This window comes from Xenopus tropicalis, chromosome 1 (genome assembly GCF_000004195.4).
Source record: "Xenopus tropicalis strain Nigerian chromosome 1, UCB_Xtro_10.0, whole genome shotgun sequence".
Classification (NCBI taxonomy): domain Eukaryota; kingdom Metazoa; phylum Chordata; class Amphibia; order Anura; family Pipidae; genus Xenopus; species Xenopus tropicalis.
Genome location: NC_030677.2, coordinates 102,080,185 through 102,100,068, shown reverse-complemented (window position 1 = coordinate 102,100,068; position 19,884 = coordinate 102,080,185). Strand labels below are relative to the sequence as shown.

The following is a 19,884-nucleotide window of genomic DNA, read 5'->3' as shown; positions in this document are numbered from 1 at the left end:
CTTTCCTACAACCAGTTATTGCAGGAAAGATTGTTATTGTAACGTGTATGGCCACCTTGAGCTATTCTGGCAGTAAGTAGGTACAGAAATAACAGGGATAGTATATATGAAGTGCCTGACTGTAGGGGAGAGAGCACCACCCTGCAGGATGAATCCAATAAGCTGAGCCAGTCTGATTACTTTGCTAAGCAATCCAGTGCTTTCCTCAGTTACTGTTAATTCTGGTGTAATTAAGCAGGGTGGAAAACTCATTCATGCATGTTTGCGGGACTTGTTGCTGTGTTGGTTCCATTGGGGTGAATCTAGCAGATCTGGAAGACCTAGAAGCTTGTGTTTAGAGGCAGATTGTGAAGGGAATGGATATGAGCCTTTCTAAACCAGAAGGAGATAATAGTAGCTGCTTGACTGGCTGTCATGTCTTAAGGCCCATACACGTTAAGATTCGCTCGGTTGGCGAGGTCGCCAAGTGAGTGGATCTACTCATGATATCCACACCTACGAGTGAATATAGGCTAATTCGGTCTCCCAGGGCCAAATGATCAAATTAGAATGCTGGTAATAGGCGCAGTGGGCTCGGGGAGCCCGATCGATATCTGCCAATTTCAGGCCAGTGTCGGTCGGGCAGGCCTGTCGTTTGTGCCCCTACACGGGCCGATAAGCTGCCAAATCGGTCTATGGGACCAATATCGGCAGCTAATTGGCCCGTGTATGGCCACTATTAGTTCAGATGGTGTCAAATCTGCTGCTGCCCATTAGACATTTGTTACTACAGTGACTCTACCTTTTGTTAAACAAGGTTAGCATTTAGTGTCCTATGTTTAAAAGGACTGAATTTGTGGGTGCATATCATGAATCTATGCAATATTCTAGTGGCTCTGCTAGGCAATACCAATACTGCAGAGAATCATTATTAGACTTCTGTGAAGGCATCAAACTGTTTGAACGTATCTTTTTTATATAAAACTTTGATTTTGTTTTCTATGTTGAAACCAAATGGAGTTGTGATCTTTGTAACTATGAATGTAAATGGTGCCCCTAGGGAGGGGTGGCCTTTGGCCCATTGAACCACAAATCTAGTAGATATGGACAGGGCCAAGGTGTCCTTTCACAAGTTTCTCCAAAAATTTACGTGGTTTACAACTGTCAGGTTCCCCAAAGAGTATATTCACATAATTCTAATTTCTACGTCATTCAGGCAGTCCTTCAGTACCTTGGGGATGTATTTCATCTGACATGTTTAAGATAGGAAGCAGTGGTTTTGTAGTTTGAGGTTTTTGTCTTATCAAACTTGTTCTGAATAATTTTTTTATAGTGAAAATAGTTGGGCACAGTTTACCCTTATACTGCATACATTCCATATATTGGAAAGCCTATATCTGTAGGGGGTCTGTTATATTACACTGCCTCATAGTTACAGCGGGATATCTATCTGCTCTTTCAAGAAAAACCCTAATTCTATCATCACTCACAATTCAACTCTTTATTGTTTAAGAAAGTAACACACTGTCTTACTAGTGGATTATCATTCTTTGTGGAAAAAGGGATTCTTATCCATTCTCATAGGCTTCAGGCAGTTACTGTGTGCTGATTTACTGAATATACCGGGCTCTAGGGTTCTCACAGTGCCTGTGTATTCACAGATGAACTTGCACCTAAATATTCAGACAAAGATATTATTTTGACACTGAGCGCCAGAAATTATGAAGATTTTCTGTGTAACAGTGTCCAACTTGTGTAAAAGTGCATGCACAATTGCACTAGTTTAAACATATCTGCCACAATTGCTCTAGGTGCCTCACCGCCGTGCTGCTGCAGGTATTCTAAAATTGTAGCGGAAAAATTAATGTGAGGGAATTGATATGTGCACATTCCCTGGTCCCATTTCACTAGTAATTTAGTATTTACAGGGCCAGATTTCTCAATAGGGCGCCCCAAGGCCTCCACATTTTGCCGCCCACCTCGGCACCCAAGCCGCACACATGCACACCGCAGCGCAGCCACCCCCCCCCCCCCACACACACACACACACTATGCATGCGCGCCACTTAATCCATTTGGAGCCAAGGGGAGAGGACGTGCTAAAGTTTCTGCGCATCCTCTCCCCATTACTCGGCATGCGGGCAAATTATTTTGGTGCATGGAGCGGCAGGACGCCCCTAAATTTCTGAGTATTTATGCAAGTGCATGTATTTTCAAAAACAGATTTTTAGTTACAAAATTATAATCATAAAATTAGCAAGCCACCACACCACAACAGGGTAGAACCTATATGGTTGTCCTAACATGTTAACCCTGGTCCTACATAGTAGCATTTCTTGGGATAAGTGTCTCCTGACCAAGGCACTGGTCTCACAGGGCGTAATCCCCCCCTTATGCCTTTAGCTTTTATAGGGGAGAGGTTGCCAAGAACAAAATATTGGTTTCACTGGCTTACTCCTTCCTCCCCCAACTTACAATTGTAAAGGAGCAAGATTTCCCAGACTAACACCCATTTTAAAGGCATAAGACCACCATGAAAACTTTGCATTGTGGGTAAAAAAACATGGCAAGTTGTGCCCAAAATTTCAATCCAAGGTGGCAATGCACCTGATGCAGTTGTGGCAAGTGCATTAAAACTCAGTTAAAACAGTTGCACTTGAACTTGGACAAAATCTGAAAATCTTTAGTTTCCAGAAGTCATCATTTCCAGCACTTAGCATCAAAGGGACATATGTGCCTGATTTATGAGGCACACATTTTCTGCACACTGCGTGTAAGTCTCCAGAGGCAGAGGGGGGAAGTAGTGTTTCTAAGCTCAACTGTGGAGAAGAGCAAGGAGTGCTAGTATCTTTAAATAATGCCATATATTTGAGCAATGACTGCACAAACACAAATATGCTCTGTGGTAGTAAATGAGCCCTTAGATAACATTATCAGGTCAAAAGAGTGAACTTGCACTGTTTATTGCCATTTATGCTTGCAGACTGTCTAAGCAATTGCATCTCTTCACATTCAAATGTACCAATACAGAGTTCATTTTTAGGAATTCATACCTTCAAACTAGATGAAAAGAGTAAAAGTATAATTCTGCTATGCCCCCTGAACAGCTTTTATCTTTATTATCTATTCTCCACAAACACACCCAGCCCCAAGCATAGAAACTCAGAAAGAAGGAAGTGAGCAGCTTTAACGGAGAGGAACTGCTGCAATAACCAGCTTGTCATTAACTGAGGACTAGGGGAAAGAAAAATGACCCCACATCAAACACTCTCTGGATTATGATGGATAATTGAAGAGGGTCCAGATTTTGTAAACTACAGTATTAGGAGGGACTAAGCTACTGTGGAAATGGTAAGGTGATGAAAGGGTAACACCCTATCATCTCACATCATTTACTGATAAAGGAAGGGTGCGAAAGGGTTAGTTTGCAGAAGCTGTGTTTCAGACAGGACTGTCACTTTTTGTCTTTGACTTGTACCCAAAACTGCATTATCTGCCACTGAATTTCACTTTGGATGTGCAAACTTTCTGTCAAATGTGTGTTGAACCTTTGCTTTAACTGTCATATCACCTATTATTGCGACAACTACTATGCAGAACTGTGAAATGAATGTGCATCCCTTTATCATGTGCTTTTTAGGGCATAGACTTTTTTTCAGCTTTAACTTTACCTTTGAAGCAGTGTTTTTTTTCTTAAGTGAACCACCTTCTTGCAAGCAAGTAGTATTTCATGATGAATTGCAGACAGAATGGAAATGTCTTTTTCAACAATGCTTAGTCTTGTGCAGATCACAAAAAATGTGTTGTAGGTAATGGTAATTTCTGGAATATTTCCCCTTTATGCTCACCCTGTTTAATGCATTTCAAAATAAACCTGTATCATGTAAAGTTGTCAAGAAAAATCATGACATCAAATTTAATAACCATATATAAGCAGAACATAAAAACCCAATGAAATGTAGGATGGCCTTTACAAGACTCCCCTTTAAAGATAATTACTTCTCTGGTAGGTATAGAAAAAGTTAAATACATTATATTGAAATATTACTGTAAAATAGTGTGTTTAATGTTGGTTTTACCTGTTATTAATAGTGGGGGTCTCTTAAACAGTGTAGCTTGATATACTATGACTTGATTTTGCAACAAATAGATATATTGATAGATAGATAGATAGATAGATAGATAGATAGATAGATAGATAGATAGATAGATGATACATAGATACAGTAGATGATAATTGAATTGCATGAATCTTCCACATATCATCTTACTATCATTCAAACACCAAATTAATTAATGTAGCCTACCAAAGCAGTTAGCTTTTATAACAGCTTTTATAACCTTGCTGCTTAAAGCTCCTTTACAAACAGTAACATTCTATGGACTTTTGTCAGAGTTCCATTTTTACTTTTGCTGATTTAATCAGTGACTAAATTCATAACAGGAAACAGTTCATCTCTGCTTTAAATTCAAAGACTGTCAGGTTATATATCACCACCCTTTTGAGGAAGAGCATATTTTGTAATTATTCCGTTACAATACCAGTATGCACTGCGTATGTCACTGTCAGAATAAGACGCTCTTACTTTGTCCATTCAGTATTAATGATTCAGGGATTTTTTAGTCTGTGTGATTTTTTGGATTAACTTTTTAGCAGCTCTCTAGTTTGGAATTTCAGACACTATGTGGTTATTAGGGTTTCATTTAATCTAGCAATAAGGTAGTCTGAAATATTAGTCTGAATGACAGACTGAAGAATAAATAGAAGATGGCCTAAATTACAAAAATTATTAATAAAAAATAAGATACAGCTACAGCTGTAGCTTGACAAGTAATTTAGCTGTAGAGAAGCAATATTGACAATCCAGTATACCATTGGGGCACATTTACTAAGAAGTGAAACTTCGCTTTGTACAGCTTCGCCATACTTCATGCAACTTCAGAGGTGTAAATTTGCAGCGACTACGCTTAATTCATCATAATGCAAACTTTTGCTGTGGCTAGAGAATACTGTTGGATTGTTGCTAGCAATTTTCGACAGTGCGCACTTTTCTCTAGTGAATTTTCTATAGCGGCACTATCTTTCAGCGAAAATTCGCTAGCGTATGTGAGCTAGTGTTAATTGAAATCAGTGGCTATATATAGGACAGATATGTTTATTCATTAATGGTGTTGCTGAACTGGGTGAAAGTGTCCAATTATTTTTTTAAATGTCCATGGAACCAAAAGGAAGACTAAAGCTGGCCATACACGGGCAGATCCGCTCGCTTGGCGATGTCGCCAAGCGAGCGGATCTTCACCCGATATGCCCACCTACGGGTGGGCGATATCGGGGAACAAGTACCTGGGGCCAAACGATCGGATTACATTTGCGGCCATGGGGCAGTCGGTTCGGGGACCGCATCAACGAGCTGATGCGGCGGAAATCAGGATTTACTTTCATTAAAGGGGACCTGTCACCCTATGAAATAATTCCAATTTCTTTTCTATTGTGTTTGTTAAGCAAAATTAACTTCACAAACTATATAAATAATATAAATCTTGTTTCCTTCAGTATTGGGAATACACAATCACAGCCAGCAGGCAGCTGCCATTTTGTGGACACTGTTATTAAGGCAAACTTTGTATCACCCCAAAATCTTGTGTATGTGCCAGAATGGGGGACCTGATGCACTTGCTCATTTTTAAATGCATTTAATGGTTTAAATATGTTAATATAAAAAAGAATTTTGGTTTCATGTTTAATTTGTTTAATTTAATTTGTATTTTTTATACAGCTTTTTATGTCTGGGTGACAGGTCCACTTTAATACAGTTACTTTACATATCTAAGTTAATCACTTTGGATTTGAGTGAAATGTGGAAGGAAGAGAAAAGTTTGCACTTTAGTACTGTAAATTACCGAATTTGTACTTCTTCGCCTTGAAAATTTTCTTGGCGAAGAGGTGCAAAGTTTCGCTAGCGCTGAGCTTCTTCGCCAGCGAAAAGTCGCTAGTGCCTGTTAAATAGGTGAATGTGCAGCAAATTAACTTAATTCAGAAAAGACCTTACTGTCCCAAAAACATTGCAAATTGAACAACTAGGTCAAATTAGGGACTCTGGTACCACAAAAAACTTCACTCCACAAATTAGTAAGGGAAGTTTGAGAACAAACTTCATGTTGGGTTGAAAAACGTGAAGTCACTAAATGAAATCTGATCCATTGGTGGCTCCACCCACTTTTTAAAACCTAAAAATGCAGTCCCCTAGTGACCCTGGTGTTAATACTGTGAGAATGGCAGCAGGTTGAATTTCCCCATTGAAAATCAATAGTTAAAATCTGATTGGCTGTTGGTGGCTCCGCCCACTTTTTCTAACTCTGAACCGCAGTTACCTGGTGGATAGCTCTGCAAAGTTTGAGGACCTTAGTATTAATATTTAAAGAATGGCAGCAGTTTAAATTTTAACGTATGGAGTTAAGGTGAAATCTGATTGGCTGTTGTTGGCCCCGCCAACTTTTCTAAACTTGAAACATAGTCACCCAGTGACAAACTGTGCAACATGTGGGGACCCTGACATTAAACATGTGAGAATGGCAGCAGTTAAAATTTCCCCACTGAAAACAATGAAAGAAATGGGATTGGCTTTTGGCAGCCCCGCCCACTTTTTCTAACCTTGAATACGTAGTCACCCAAACCAATAAAATTCAATAGGTAAAATCTGATTGGCTGTTGGTGGCTCTGCCCACAAAACTAAAACTGCAGTCCCCTATTGACCAATTGTGAAAAGTTTGGGGACCCTGGTGTTAATACTGTAAGAATGGCAGCAGGTTAAATTTCCACCAAGTCAATAGGTAAAATCTCATTGGCTGTTCACAACTCCGGCCACTTTTGGGCATCCAGCAATCATCATATTTTCATTCAGGCTGACCCCATGACTATGTGATTCAGGAGTGTAGTCTTAAAGCTGTAAGATTGGCAGCAGTTACAATTTCCCCATTAAAGTCAATGGGTGAAATTTGATTGGCTGTTGTTGGACCCTCCCACTTTGGGGTCATCCAACATTATTATGTTGTTCAAGTTTGGGGGATGTAGCTTCAAAGCTGTAAGTGTGGCAGCAGTTTGAAAATCTTCCCTGTCAAAGTCAAAAGGAAAATTGGGGTGTTTGGAGTGGCGCCACAAAAAGACAGGGGTGGAATTGTTTGGAAAAGAAGCACAAGCAACCTGCTCCGCTATAGGGTGAAGAAGTGTGGAGAGTTTGGGTGGTGTACCCCTAAAACTGTAGGAGAAAATCGGGGGCAATAAGAAGAAAAAGCGGAAGAATAATCTGAAGTCGATAAACCCAACATAATAAGTGCTGAGGCAGCAGATACAAAGCCACTTCTCTCCTCACACCTACTCTGTGTGCTTATCTCCAAGTGAGGAAAGGATGGGAATACTAATGTTGAGAGCATAACTGCTCCCTGTAAATCTGAAATAGCTAAAATTGTACTAAAAAATGTGTTGTACAATACTGCATAACTATATCAGCACTAAATAAATAAAGGGTAATGAAATACAATAATTACAATAAGCAGGGTTTGGATTCAGTGTGTAATGAAATACAATAATTGTACAAATAAGTAAATGGAGTTATAGCACAGGAAGGGCCAGTTCTTAAGTGTCCCCTGCCACCCAAGGTCTTAAAGGGACCTAACCCCACATCTGGAACCATAACATCACAATGTAGTCTAGATGTGGAGTAAGTTGTACTTGAGTTAGAGTAAGAAGAGTGTTGTGAGGGGGGCGGATCCCTGAAACTTCCTCTGCTGGGGGGAGGGTTCCAAATATTCCTCTGCTGGGGCCCTTAAATGTTCCTCTGCTGGGGGCCACTGCTTCAGCTGCAATATTTCCAGACAGCACTCGTGGTAGAAGTATGCCTTACATGACTGCTAGGGGTTTGCTCTATTGTCAATAAAAAAAGCTCACCCCAAATGCTGCTAGTTAGATGCCATTTTGTCACCATATTTAATATATTGCATCTCAAAGCTGAATGTTAATGGGGAAATGTGTCTTATATATAAGTATGGTTTACTGTCATTAAAACATTATTGTTATAGTTTACTTTGCACTGGGATTTTTTATTTATTAGTATTGGTCATGGATTCACAGGAAAAACACTGGGGGGAAATGCTTCTTGACTTGTATTTATGCAGAAAAAAAGGCCACAAAAAACACCCACTGGCTTCAATGCATTTTTCCAATTTTTGGCGAAGTAAAAGGGGACAGATCCCCTCATCATTATATAGCAGCATTTTTGGATTCAAATAAGTGGGAGTAGTTATATAATTAAAAAAGTAGAATATTTGGTTTCACTTTTTGGTATTTTTTTGGTATTGCAGTATGTGCACTCCTCCCACCTGCGCATATTTGTGCCAAGTGCCATTGCAGTCTGCAAGTCTGTTAGTCTGTTCAGACTCGACAGGTGCAATGGTGCTTGGTGAAAACACATGCAAAAGCAAGGAGTATGTATGCAAGTACCTTTAATAAATGGCATCAATATTCACAATGATTGTGTCCATTTTTTGTGACCACACTTGCAGCTTGGATCTAATGCCTTAATGTCCTAAAAAATATTCATAGTTTTTCTAACATGTAAGGAACAGATTTGACGCCTTCAAGCCAGAACTCAGCTTGTTGGCCATGTGACAAATGTCTCCAACACACAGGTCATTTTTACAGTTCATTTCTGAATGAGCACAAATGACATGCTCAGGCTGTCAAAATCTACATGTAAAACAGTAAGGGGCCATACTTCTGCATAGTAACCTAACTAGTCACCTTACCAGCAAATCAGCTGGTTCAGTACCTAGAGGTGAGCACTGTGGAGCAAACATCTTTTGCTTCTTCATTATTCAATACCCCGGGCCGACACATGTATAGTAAGGTCAAAAGGCCATTTTTTTCTCTTCCACTTTTCACTCTACTGTGTATTCACACCTAGCACAAAGAAACAGAAAGAAGAGAGCTCCATGGTGCTCACTCAGATCAGAAGTACCTCGGGCCAGTACAGGTGATTTCACTTTTCCTTCTCTAAATATATACAGGTCCTTCTCAAAAAATTAGCATATTGTGATAAAGTTCATTATTTTCTGTAATGTACTGGTAAACATTAGACTTTCATATATTTTAGATTCATTACACACAACTGAAGTAGTTCAGGCCTTTTATTGTTTTAATATTGATGATTGTGGCATACAGCTCATGAAATCCCAAAATTCCTATCTCAAAAAATTAGCATATTTCATCCGACCAATAAAAGAAAAGTGTTTTTAATACAAAAAAAAATCAACCTTCAAATAATTATGTTCAGTTATGCACTCAATACTTGGTCGGGAATCCTTTTGCAGAAATGACTGCTTCAATGCGATGTGGCACTGCTGAGGTGTTATGGAGGCCCAGGATGCTTCGATAGCGGCCTTAAGCTCATCCAGAGTGTAGGGTCTTGTGTCTCTCAACTTTCTCTTCACAATATCCCACAGATTCTCTATGGGGTTCAGGTCAGGAGAGTTGGCAGGCCAATTGAGCACAGTAATACCATGGTCAGTAAACCATTTACCAGTGGTTTTGGCACTGTGAGCAGGTGCCAGGTCGTGCTGAAAAATGAAATCTTCATCTCCATAAAGCTTTTCAGCAGATGGAAGCATGAAGTGCTCCAAAATCTCCTGATAGCTAGCTGCATTGACCCTGCCCTTGATAAAACACAGTGGACCAACACCAGCAGCTGACATGGCACCCCAGACCATCACTGACTGTGGGTACTTGACACTGGACTTCAGGCATTTTGGCATTTCCCTCTCCCCAGTCTTCCTCCAGACTCTGGCACCTTGATTTCCGAATGACATGCAAAATTTGCTTTCATCCGAAAAAAGTAATTTGGACCACTGAGCAACAGTCTAGTGCTGCTTCTCTGTAGCCCAGGTCAGGCGCTTCTGCCGCTGTTTCTGGTTCAAAAGTGGCTTGACCTGGGGAATGCGGCACCTGTAGCCCACATGCCTGTACACGGTGGCTCTGGATGTTTCAACTCCAGACTCAGTCCACTGCTTCTGCAGGTCCCCCAAGGTCTGGAGTCAGTCCTTCTCCACAATCTTCCTCAGGGCCCGGTCACCTCTTCTCGTTGTGCAGCGTTTTCTGCCACACTTTTTCCTTCCCACAGACTTCCCACTGAGGTGCCTTGATACAGCACTCTGGGAACAGCCTATTCGTTCAGAAATTTCTTTCTGTGTCTTAAGGTCCCTTGGACCGATTCGGCAGCTAATCGGCCCGTGTATGGGCAGAAACGAGTGCCCTGGCCAACCGATATCTGGCCTGAAATTGGCCAGATATCGATCGGCCAGGTTAGAAAATCCAGTCGGATCGGGGACCGCATCGGCTCGTTGATGCGGTCCCCGAACCGACTGCCCCATGGCTGCAAATGTAATGGGGGCCAAACGATCGGATTATTTTTTCTTAAAGCAACTTATCCCCCCGTAGGTGGGGATATCGGGTAAAGATCCGCTCACTTGGCGACAACGCCAAGTGAGCGGATCTTATAGTGTATGGGGACCTTTACCCTCTTGCTTGAGGGTGTCAATGATGGCCTACTGGACAGCAGTCAGGTCGGCAGTCTTAAGGTCCCCATACACGGCCCGTGTATGGGGAGAGCAGAGCGGCCTGGCCGACCGATATCTGGCCTGAAATTGGCCAGATCTCGATCGGCCAGGTTAGAAAATCCGGTCGGATCGGGGACCGCATCGGCTCGTTGATGCGGTCCCCGATCCGACTGCCCCATTGCCGCCCACATATTTTTTTTTTTACCTAAATGCTCCCCGATATCGCCCACCCGTAGGTGGGGATATCGGGGGAAGATCCGCTCGCTTGGCGACATCGCCCAGCGAGCGGATCTGCTCGTGTATGGCCACCTTTACCCATGATTGCGGTTTTGAGTAATGAACCAGGCTGGGAGTTTTTAAAAGCCTCAGGAATCTTTTGCAGGTGTTTAGAGTTAATTGGTTGATTCAGATGATTAGGTTAATAGCTCGTTTAGAGAACCTTTTCATGATATGCTAATTTTTTGAGATAGGAATTTTGGGTTTTCATGAGCTGTATGCCACAATCATCAATATTAAAACACTAAAAGGCTTGAACTACTTCAGTTGTGTGTAATGAATCTAAAATATATGAAAGTCTAATGTTTATCAGTACATTACAGAAAATAATGAACTTTATCACAATATGCTAATTTTTTGAGAAGGACCTGTATATATATATATAGATATATAAATATCACATAAAACTGCCACAAAACACATATAGACAACAAGAGATCCTCTGCACATATCCATTATCAATATATATGGGACATTATGACATTAAACTACCAAGAAATGCCTTTACGCAAAACAGGATTGTTTGTCCATATATTGCAATATATTTCAAGCTGGCCAACTACATCAAAGTCATCCCCGGTCTGGTTAGTCCTGAACTTACTTTTATCCGATTCATTAAAAATTCTACTGCTTAAATATACATTTAAAGGAGAAAGAAAGGTAAAAACTAAGTAAGCTTTATCAGAAAGGTCTATGTAAATACAGCATAAGCACTTACAGTAATGCTGCACTGACTTCTCTGTCAAAAGATTTGTTGTGTCATTCATGCTCTCTGCTCTCTCCCCTCTCCTGCTCCCCACTCCCTCAAGAATGCTAGGAACTCACTCCCCCCTTTAGGAATGTGGATCTGAGCCAATTTAAGGTTAAAACCCCAAAATGGTTGCCCTTTTATTGGCTCCACTGGGATCACCTGACTGTAGCTGAAAGGGTGGGAGCAACAACATGGTGCTGGTCACTGCTCCTGTATAAACTATAGCAAAAAAAAGGGTCATTTGTGCTCAACCACTTTTATTTTTAAACCATAAATAGGGGTGCAATGAGGTTATGACCACAAAATACATATAGACAACTACAAGATATATATATGTGTATGTATGTATAAACACAGTAGGCCCAATGCCATGTTAATCCTTCTCCTTTAACTAATGAGTTATCATAATACAAAATGTAGGTTGCCATGGTAGGGCATTCAAATGAGCATCCCACTGTCTCAAGTATAAATAAATCTAAAGCAACTGGATTTGTTAAGTAATCATTGAAGACGTTTCTACTCATCCGAGCAGCTTCTTCAGTTCAACTGACTGGTATGGGAAGTCCTCAGCATATGTACTCTTCCACTAATCCAATCACAATGGCACTTTGTAACTCTTCAGATTGATTTATACTAGATATACCATGACCTGGATGAATGAAAATCTTCATAGTCATCCCACTGTCAGTCCAGGAAAAACACAAATACCAAGCCTGGTGACTTGTGCTCTTTGCACATACAAAACGCTGCATATCATGGACAGAGGGGCAATTTTGTTTAAAAAACTGCACTTTATAACATAAGCTACACAAAGTTCCCAGCCAACAATGTTTTGCTTATTTATAAAGAGGACTGCAGCTTTCTAACCAAAATATGGCTTCTGCATCAAAGAATATAATGTCCATGATTTGCATGGACAAAACACAGACTTGCCATAGGGGATAATGAATGGATATAGTTTCAGTGTTCCCTGTGGCACATAGCACTGTATAGGTGATGTATTAAACTGCACCAGTTTAAAGTACTGGTTTGCTACAATGAAGTGTTATAGTGCCTTGACCCTTGTGAGCTGGGTCCAGTTAATTAATGGGCATCTGAGCTTTTTTCAAGAGAATACATACACCACTGAAGGCTTTTTTTGTATAAAGTACTTTTTAAATCAAGGGTTCACCAAGGTGTAGTGATGAGTAAATTTCATGTTTTTGTGGAAATCACTAAATCCAGTTAAAATGTATTGGAGTCAATAGGAAGGTGAAATTACACTGAGGTTGTGGCATTTATGGCTCTACGATAGCATATACATTGCCTTACCTTGTTTAAGAATCTCTGTTCCACTATGATTCAACTATTCTTCATAGAGAAAAAAACTTGTATGTTGCCAATTCCTTCCAAACCCACTCCTGAACAGCTCCTTAGATAGACAGGGATGGGCTCTCATTTCACTGGTTATTATATTGGAATTTTCTGACATAACAGACTATGGGGCCGATTCACTAATGGTCAATAACGCTTATCATATGCTTTTTTGGGTTAAAAAGCATGTGAAAAATAAGTACCAATTCATCAAAGTAATTTCGCATGCGTTAAGACGCATATCGCATGCGCAAAAAAAACGCTAAGCCTTATTTCTATCGCATTGCGTTAATTAGCGAATAGAAATAGTACTAACTCATGATTCACAAACACATATGAAGAGTTAAACGCGCAAAATATCGCTTTAGTCTGTGCGAATATTAACACCTACTTGGGGTAGGCGGTACTTAAAGAACATTGCGGTTTGTGAGCGTTTGGCAAGACAACATGGGAATTGCAGTCGGATTTTTCCAAATATGTGATCGTCCTAGAGTGACGCATCCTCAAGTTTTCAGGGTAATGGTAATTTTCAGAACAGTAGTTTTCAGAAAGTAATGGTTACGTGCGTAATATCGCATGCGGCGGGAAATAACACACGTGGCGGAAAACAGTGCAAGAAAATCGCTCATCGCGAGATAAATAGCGCAAAGAACATCGCTTCTTAATTATGACTAGTGTCCTTTTAGTGAATCGAGCGTTAAGTCGCAAAAAATAAGAAATGATAACATTTTTAACGCATGCTATATATAGCGCTCGTTTTACCGACCTTTAGTGAATCGGCCCCTATGGTTTTTCTAGTGAAATAGGCAGTGCGACAAAATTCTAGGACAGATTCATGAAAAATGTCTCTGTTGGTGAGAAAGGTTTGCATAGCCTTACTGAGGTATTAAATAGACATTGCAATGGATGGTGGCAGTGAGGCACATTCCATGGGCAAATCAACCTATCCCTATGGATTGCTGTATGTGAGGGGAAGGCCAAAGTGTACAGTCTGCAGAAAGTTAATGAAGCCTTATTGTCACCATCTGAGTGAATAAAGGCAGTAGTTACAATTCTCCTGGGAACGGTTATTCATTTTTCTATTCATGCACACAGATGTAAAATTGTTAATTGCTCATTAAACATTAAGGGCACTCCTGTGCTCTAAACTGGTTTAAAACCTAACTTAGTTCTTTCTAGGTAAGGAATAAATTCTCATTGTAAACAGGGACTTGTTTCAATCCAGGCTATTGCCACATTCAGCCTCTCCCCAGACACAAGCACCAGTAGCATGTTTAGTAATAAACATGCCCCTGTGGTCATATACAGATAGGGAAGTTATGGGGGTGGGGAGAATTTATTTGCTCATTTACAAGAATAAGCACGATTTAGAAAGGAACAGTGCATCTCTCCCAGACCTCCACAATCAGTTATATTACAAATGTTTTGTTGCACAATAACAGGCATCCCCAAAATAATCTTTACATTTGCTGATTGTTACATTTTGACAGTTTTTCACATTGCCAGAAAAACAAAGAAGTTGTTTAATCTCAGGGGTAGGTTAGTATATAAATGGGTGCCTAATTTCCAGTTTCTTTTTGTTTTCTCTTTCCTATTTTTTTTAGTGGATCAGATACATCTAAATGGTGAGCAGAGTAAAACTGCTGTACCTGTGGCCCACTGGGTACCCGACTAACCATAGCCACCGGCGCTCCCATTCATGCGCTGCTTACTTACTGTGAAAATATAAAGATAGCTGTGCATTTCACTTTGGAACACACAGCCATCTTTATTTTTTCGCAGCAGGTAAGTAGCAGAGTGTGGTCAGATGGCACTGACTGTGAACTGATTGTGGAAGTCCTTAAAGAAAGAGAGACTAATCGATAGGTGTGCAGAGGATGATTTTTTAGTTGCCTAAGGATCATATTTATTATGCTGTGTAAAAAACGGCGAGAAAATTCGCCACACATCGCCAGGCTTCGCCGTTTTTCCTTCCACCGGAACTTATGGAAAATAACGGCGTAATATACGGCGTTCAGACGGCGATCTTTTCCATTTATTTTACACAGCTTTTTACTCCGTTTTTTCGGCGAATTAGTTTTACACAGCATAATAAATACGCCCCTAAGTGTCTGCAGGGTTCTCATGTCATCTGAATTCATATTGTATTGTAGGGATCCATAGGGTTAACTAGTCCCTATGGCTTTAAACCCTGCAGCTTCCTTGTTTTGTGCTGTTACTGGGCGAAGACCCATGTATCAGTTTTGAGTTGCATGTGTGTGTTTATTGGTTAACAGGGAGACCACTCCCTTGGCACTCTGATATAGTGTTTAGCAGGGGGGTGGGTCTGCCTCTTTGGCTTCCTTTGCTCACAAGGGAAGGACCCCTGAGCCTGGGAACAAAACTAGGTCCCAGTAAAGCCATGTGCCCCAGAGTGTTGTCATCCACTCTGGTGAAGTTGGGGACAGGGACCCCGTGAATGAGGACCAGTTAGATAGCAAGTTTTGTAGAGCACTTTCTAGGAAAGTGAGGTAGTGAGGGAAGGAAGCAAGAGCAGTTTGGCTCAGAGGAAAGTAGCTTTGGAAGTACCCTTCCAGACAGGCACTGTTGCCTTAGCGTAGGGCCACGGTTTAGATATAGGAGGCAGGTAGTGTGTGGGGCCTGAGGGCTAGTGGTGTTCAACCTGAGGAATGTGGTATCCAAGCTGACTGTTCCAGAGAGTGGGCAACTGAACCAGTGGCACTGATCCTGCTCAGGCTCAAGTGGAGTTGGGGGGAACGGGTGTGCACCCTCTCTGTGCTGTCCTCAGAGAAAGCTATGCTAAACTGATGTATGTGAGTATATTGCACCAATCCTGCAAATTGATTGTCTCTGACAATAAACCAGTTCTACTGTTCAACTGCAAGGACCTTCTGACTCCCATTTGTTACTTTGCACTGCACACAGCTACAGTGAGTTGTAGTTGCTCTACACCATAGCTCTGTTTGGTCACTTCCACATAACGAAGGCCCATCCTGAAGGATTGAGTAGGGTGTACCCCATGCTCTAGACCTATCTAGTCATGCTGTTGGCTTGGTTACAGCCAAGAAAGGGTTACAGTATATTTGTGAGATGCTAATGGGTGGATGTTTTCTTAAACAAAGCATTTTATTATTATGGTCCTTGGAATCAGTCTGGTCTGCATTATGTATTAACTGCCCAACTAAAATTTTCATGATCTGATAACAAGCCTTTCTTTTCAGATAAAGTTGGCAAAGTCATACACAATTTTGTCATCTGAAAAATAGTCCTCTAAGCGCTATTTATCCTCCCTAAGGGCCTCAAGAATAGGCTGGTTTCCAATTATATATTGACCCATTCCCATGTTGGGTATCACTGCAGTTGCTGGTATTGCTCAATAAGCAATACCACCTTATTGCTTTGCGTAGATGGTTAATTAATCCTCATATTACTTGTTAGCTTAGTTACCTTGCAAACAGAGTCCCTAAAAATGTGGGGGGGTGGCTCAAACCCCTGGAATGGTGAAACCTGCATCAAGGTCAATTAGTATGAATGCTGTATATGGTCTTTGATATCACTGGAACTGTAGGAGAGTGACTGCTAAGACCATGTTTCCATATACCTGTAAGCTCTCATTTTGAGTAAAGAGGGTGCAACTAAATGTCTGACTATTTAAAATATGATGGGTTTTTATGAAAGAGGTACTGGTATATCAATAACAGACCATGAAATCACATTTTTGAATTTTAGCAGCTACCTGGTTGCTAAGGTCTTGTTTTCTTTAAATGAGAGACTGGAATATGAATAGAAGGGATGAATAGAAAGAAAAGTAATAAAAAGTAACAGTAATAGTAAAACTGTAAGCTCATAGAGCTTATAGTAAGCTGTTAGACTGTAAGCTCAAAGACCAACTGCAAAGTTGCTAGGAATAGGATATTCTATAATATACTAAAAGTTAACGTGAACCACCCCTTCAAATGATTGGCTTTGTACGTATTAAATGTTGTCTGCTCCAATAAGTACAAACCCCCTGGGAAAATTGGCAGCAGCTAACGATTCTTTTACCTTGCAGTAAACACATAAAAATTTACCATGCAACATATGCAGTTTAAATGCTTAGAGATACAATTCCTTATACACCTAGATAAAATCACAGTTAATCTAACTGAACTTATATTTTTTTAAATAAAGCAGTTATTGTGCATTGTACACAATTAAAAACAACTCGTACCTTAATTATGTACATGCCCTTTGCACACAGACAAAGATATCAGGTAACCCCATGAAAACTGGTAGATCATTTTCAGAACCACAAGCGCTTTTAAACAATATAAAGACATTTACATGCTTCATTAGAGAATGTACATTTACATCTAAGTGGTGCTTTTATTAACATTGGAGACAAACTTCAACAGCGATGTTGCCCATAACAAACAAACAGATCTTTGCTTTTGTTTTCTAACTTGGTGACTGTTCAAATATTATTGCTGTTAATAAGTAAGCCCCTTAGGTTTATTAAGAAATAAATGCAAACGTATTGCTTGACTCATCCATATAATCAAGGCAATAACTGCCCTAGCTCTTGCTGCTCTATTAAGCCTTCTGGTAGTTTTTGGTGCCACCCTCAACGATTTAAGCAATTAAAACACTCAATACAGAAAATCATAACCACAATACAGATCTCACAATGGACATGTTAAAGGAACAGTAACACCAAAAAATGAAAGTGTTTTAAAGTAATTAAAATATAATGTACAGTTGCCCTGCGCTGGTAAAACTGGTAAGTTTGCAACAGAAACGCTACTATAGTTTATATAAATGAGCTGCTATGTCAACACGGGGGCAGCCATTGAAGCTGGGAAAAAGGAGAAAAGGCACAGGCACATAGCAGATAACAAATAAGCTCTGTAGAATATAATGGGGTTTTATCTGTTATCTGCTAAGTAACCTGTGCCTTTTCTCCTGTAAATGGCTGCCCCCGTGGCTACATAGAAGCTTTATTATATAAACTATAGAAGTCTTTCTAAGGAAAACACACTAGTTGTACCAGTACAGGGCAGCATTACATTATATAGTAATTACTTTTATACACTTTCATTTTTTGGTGTTACTGTCCCTTTAACAAAACACTGCCCTAACTTTAGAAGAATATATCCTGCTAGTTTGTAGGTATGTGTATGTGCTTTTAGATGGAGACGCCGCTATTTTATTGTTATATAATTCATATCAATAAATCAATAAATCATTGATGCCTAAATGTATGGCTACTTCAACACACGCAAACAAAATGCATTATTTAAGAAGGTTTCCTGGGGGGGAAACAGTATACTAAATATGTTTCTATCTAGGGGATAATAGTGTAAAGTTTAAAACGAGCACAGCCCTGTATCTATATTTCAAACGTTCACATATAATTGACGAAAAAAAATACAAAAAATGGGGAAGCTTGTATTACCTCTAAAATCAACAAATAAAAATACTCTTTATTTCTTCCTGTTAAAAACATTCATCTAACTCAAACACCAGGAGACATTACAAGAAATTCTCAATATGTAGTATACTACAGGATGATATATATATATATATATAGTGATTGTATCCAATATATTATTATGAACAACTTAATAAGCCTGATCAGGACAGTGTCTAATGAGATGTATATAAGATTTCACAATTTAAATTTACTAAGGGCCTGGCTATCTTGTAGGCTTGTACTGCATAATCTTATCCCTCACTTATCCCACCCTTTGTTTGGGGGTATAGTTTTCCTTTAAGTGCCATGTCCTGTGTCTCTACCAGTTGTGTCTGTAATCACAGGATGGCTCACTGCAGCAAGCTGATCTCCTGCTTGCAAAGGTATAACTATAATGAAAGGTTTTCCAGGGCCTATAAGCCTTCGGTTTCACCATAGGCTTCCAAACTGCATAATTGTCTGTATGGAGTGGTATTGTACTCTCGTTCCCACATTATATTAAACCATAAACTTGGTCACTGTTTTGGTTCAGTCATCTGATGTGGGGCTGCGCCAGTTCATCTCTGCAAAAAGCACTTTTAACTGGTAACCAGAGGGTGGCTAGGAGTTATAATATTTATTTAGACATGTGCTTTAGTTTACCAAATTTAATACAGATTTTAATATAAATTTTTAATACAGATTTAACAATATGTTAACATTTGGCTTGTGCTAAGCTAAGGACAATGGCAATGGTTGGTTGGACTATGTTAATTGAGTAAACAACTCTCTCAGGCCTGGATTTGTAATCTGTAAGATGCCATAGACAGTCACTATTTAGTGGGTTGGTGAGGGCTGTTCAGCCTCTGTGTACTTGAAATGCCAGGGCCTATTTTTAATCCCAGTCTGGACCTACATTCTGTAAACCATTTAAGTCAGGTAAACAGTAGAACCATAAATACTGGCCATTTTTGCTAATGTACTAGAGATCCAGATTACTTACTGACAGCAAACACCCCGCCCCCTGTACCAATGTGACCAGTTATACAGTATATATTAAGATTCAGTCTTCTCTTGTTTTTTGACTATGTGATGATAAGAACAGTGACGGGTCACATAAGCTTTTCTTTCAATTTTCTTTCTCTTTTTTGATCCTTTGTATTTTACAGAGGATTAAAAAGGTGCTACAGAGACACAGATAGGCCGATGGGACCTGTTGCATATTTTCTTACAGAGCCCCTTTATTTAATGAACCCAAACAGTTCTGTACTCAATAACCACTAGTTTCTTAATCCAGCCAACGAAACTTCATGGGTATGGTAATGCCAGCATGGAAAATTCTGTTTTTGCCCTTCTGTTCCTTGTGTTCAGTGTGTTCAATCATTGCATCTGTCCATTAGTACACACATAGGGCAGGTTTTGTACCACAAAACACTCACATATTTGCAGTCATAGGCATATTTTGTATCACACAGGACAATAGAAG

At 40.0% G+C, this 19,884-nt stretch overlaps 1 protein-coding gene across 1 annotated transcript in view; it reads left to right on the top strand.

Annotated features, from left to right (window-relative positions):
- Positions 1-3,159: 3,159 nt before the first annotated feature.
- myo1f (myosin IF) overlaps positions 3,160-19,884 on the top strand; it is a 48,189-nt gene continuing 31,464 nt past the window's right edge. The window contains exon 1 of the mRNA XM_002938558.5: positions 3,160-3,330. Coding sequence (XP_002938604.1) covers positions 3,328-3,330 — 3 coding nt within the window. The 5' untranslated portion in view covers positions 3,160-3,327. The remainder of the gene's footprint in view (positions 3,331-19,884) is intronic.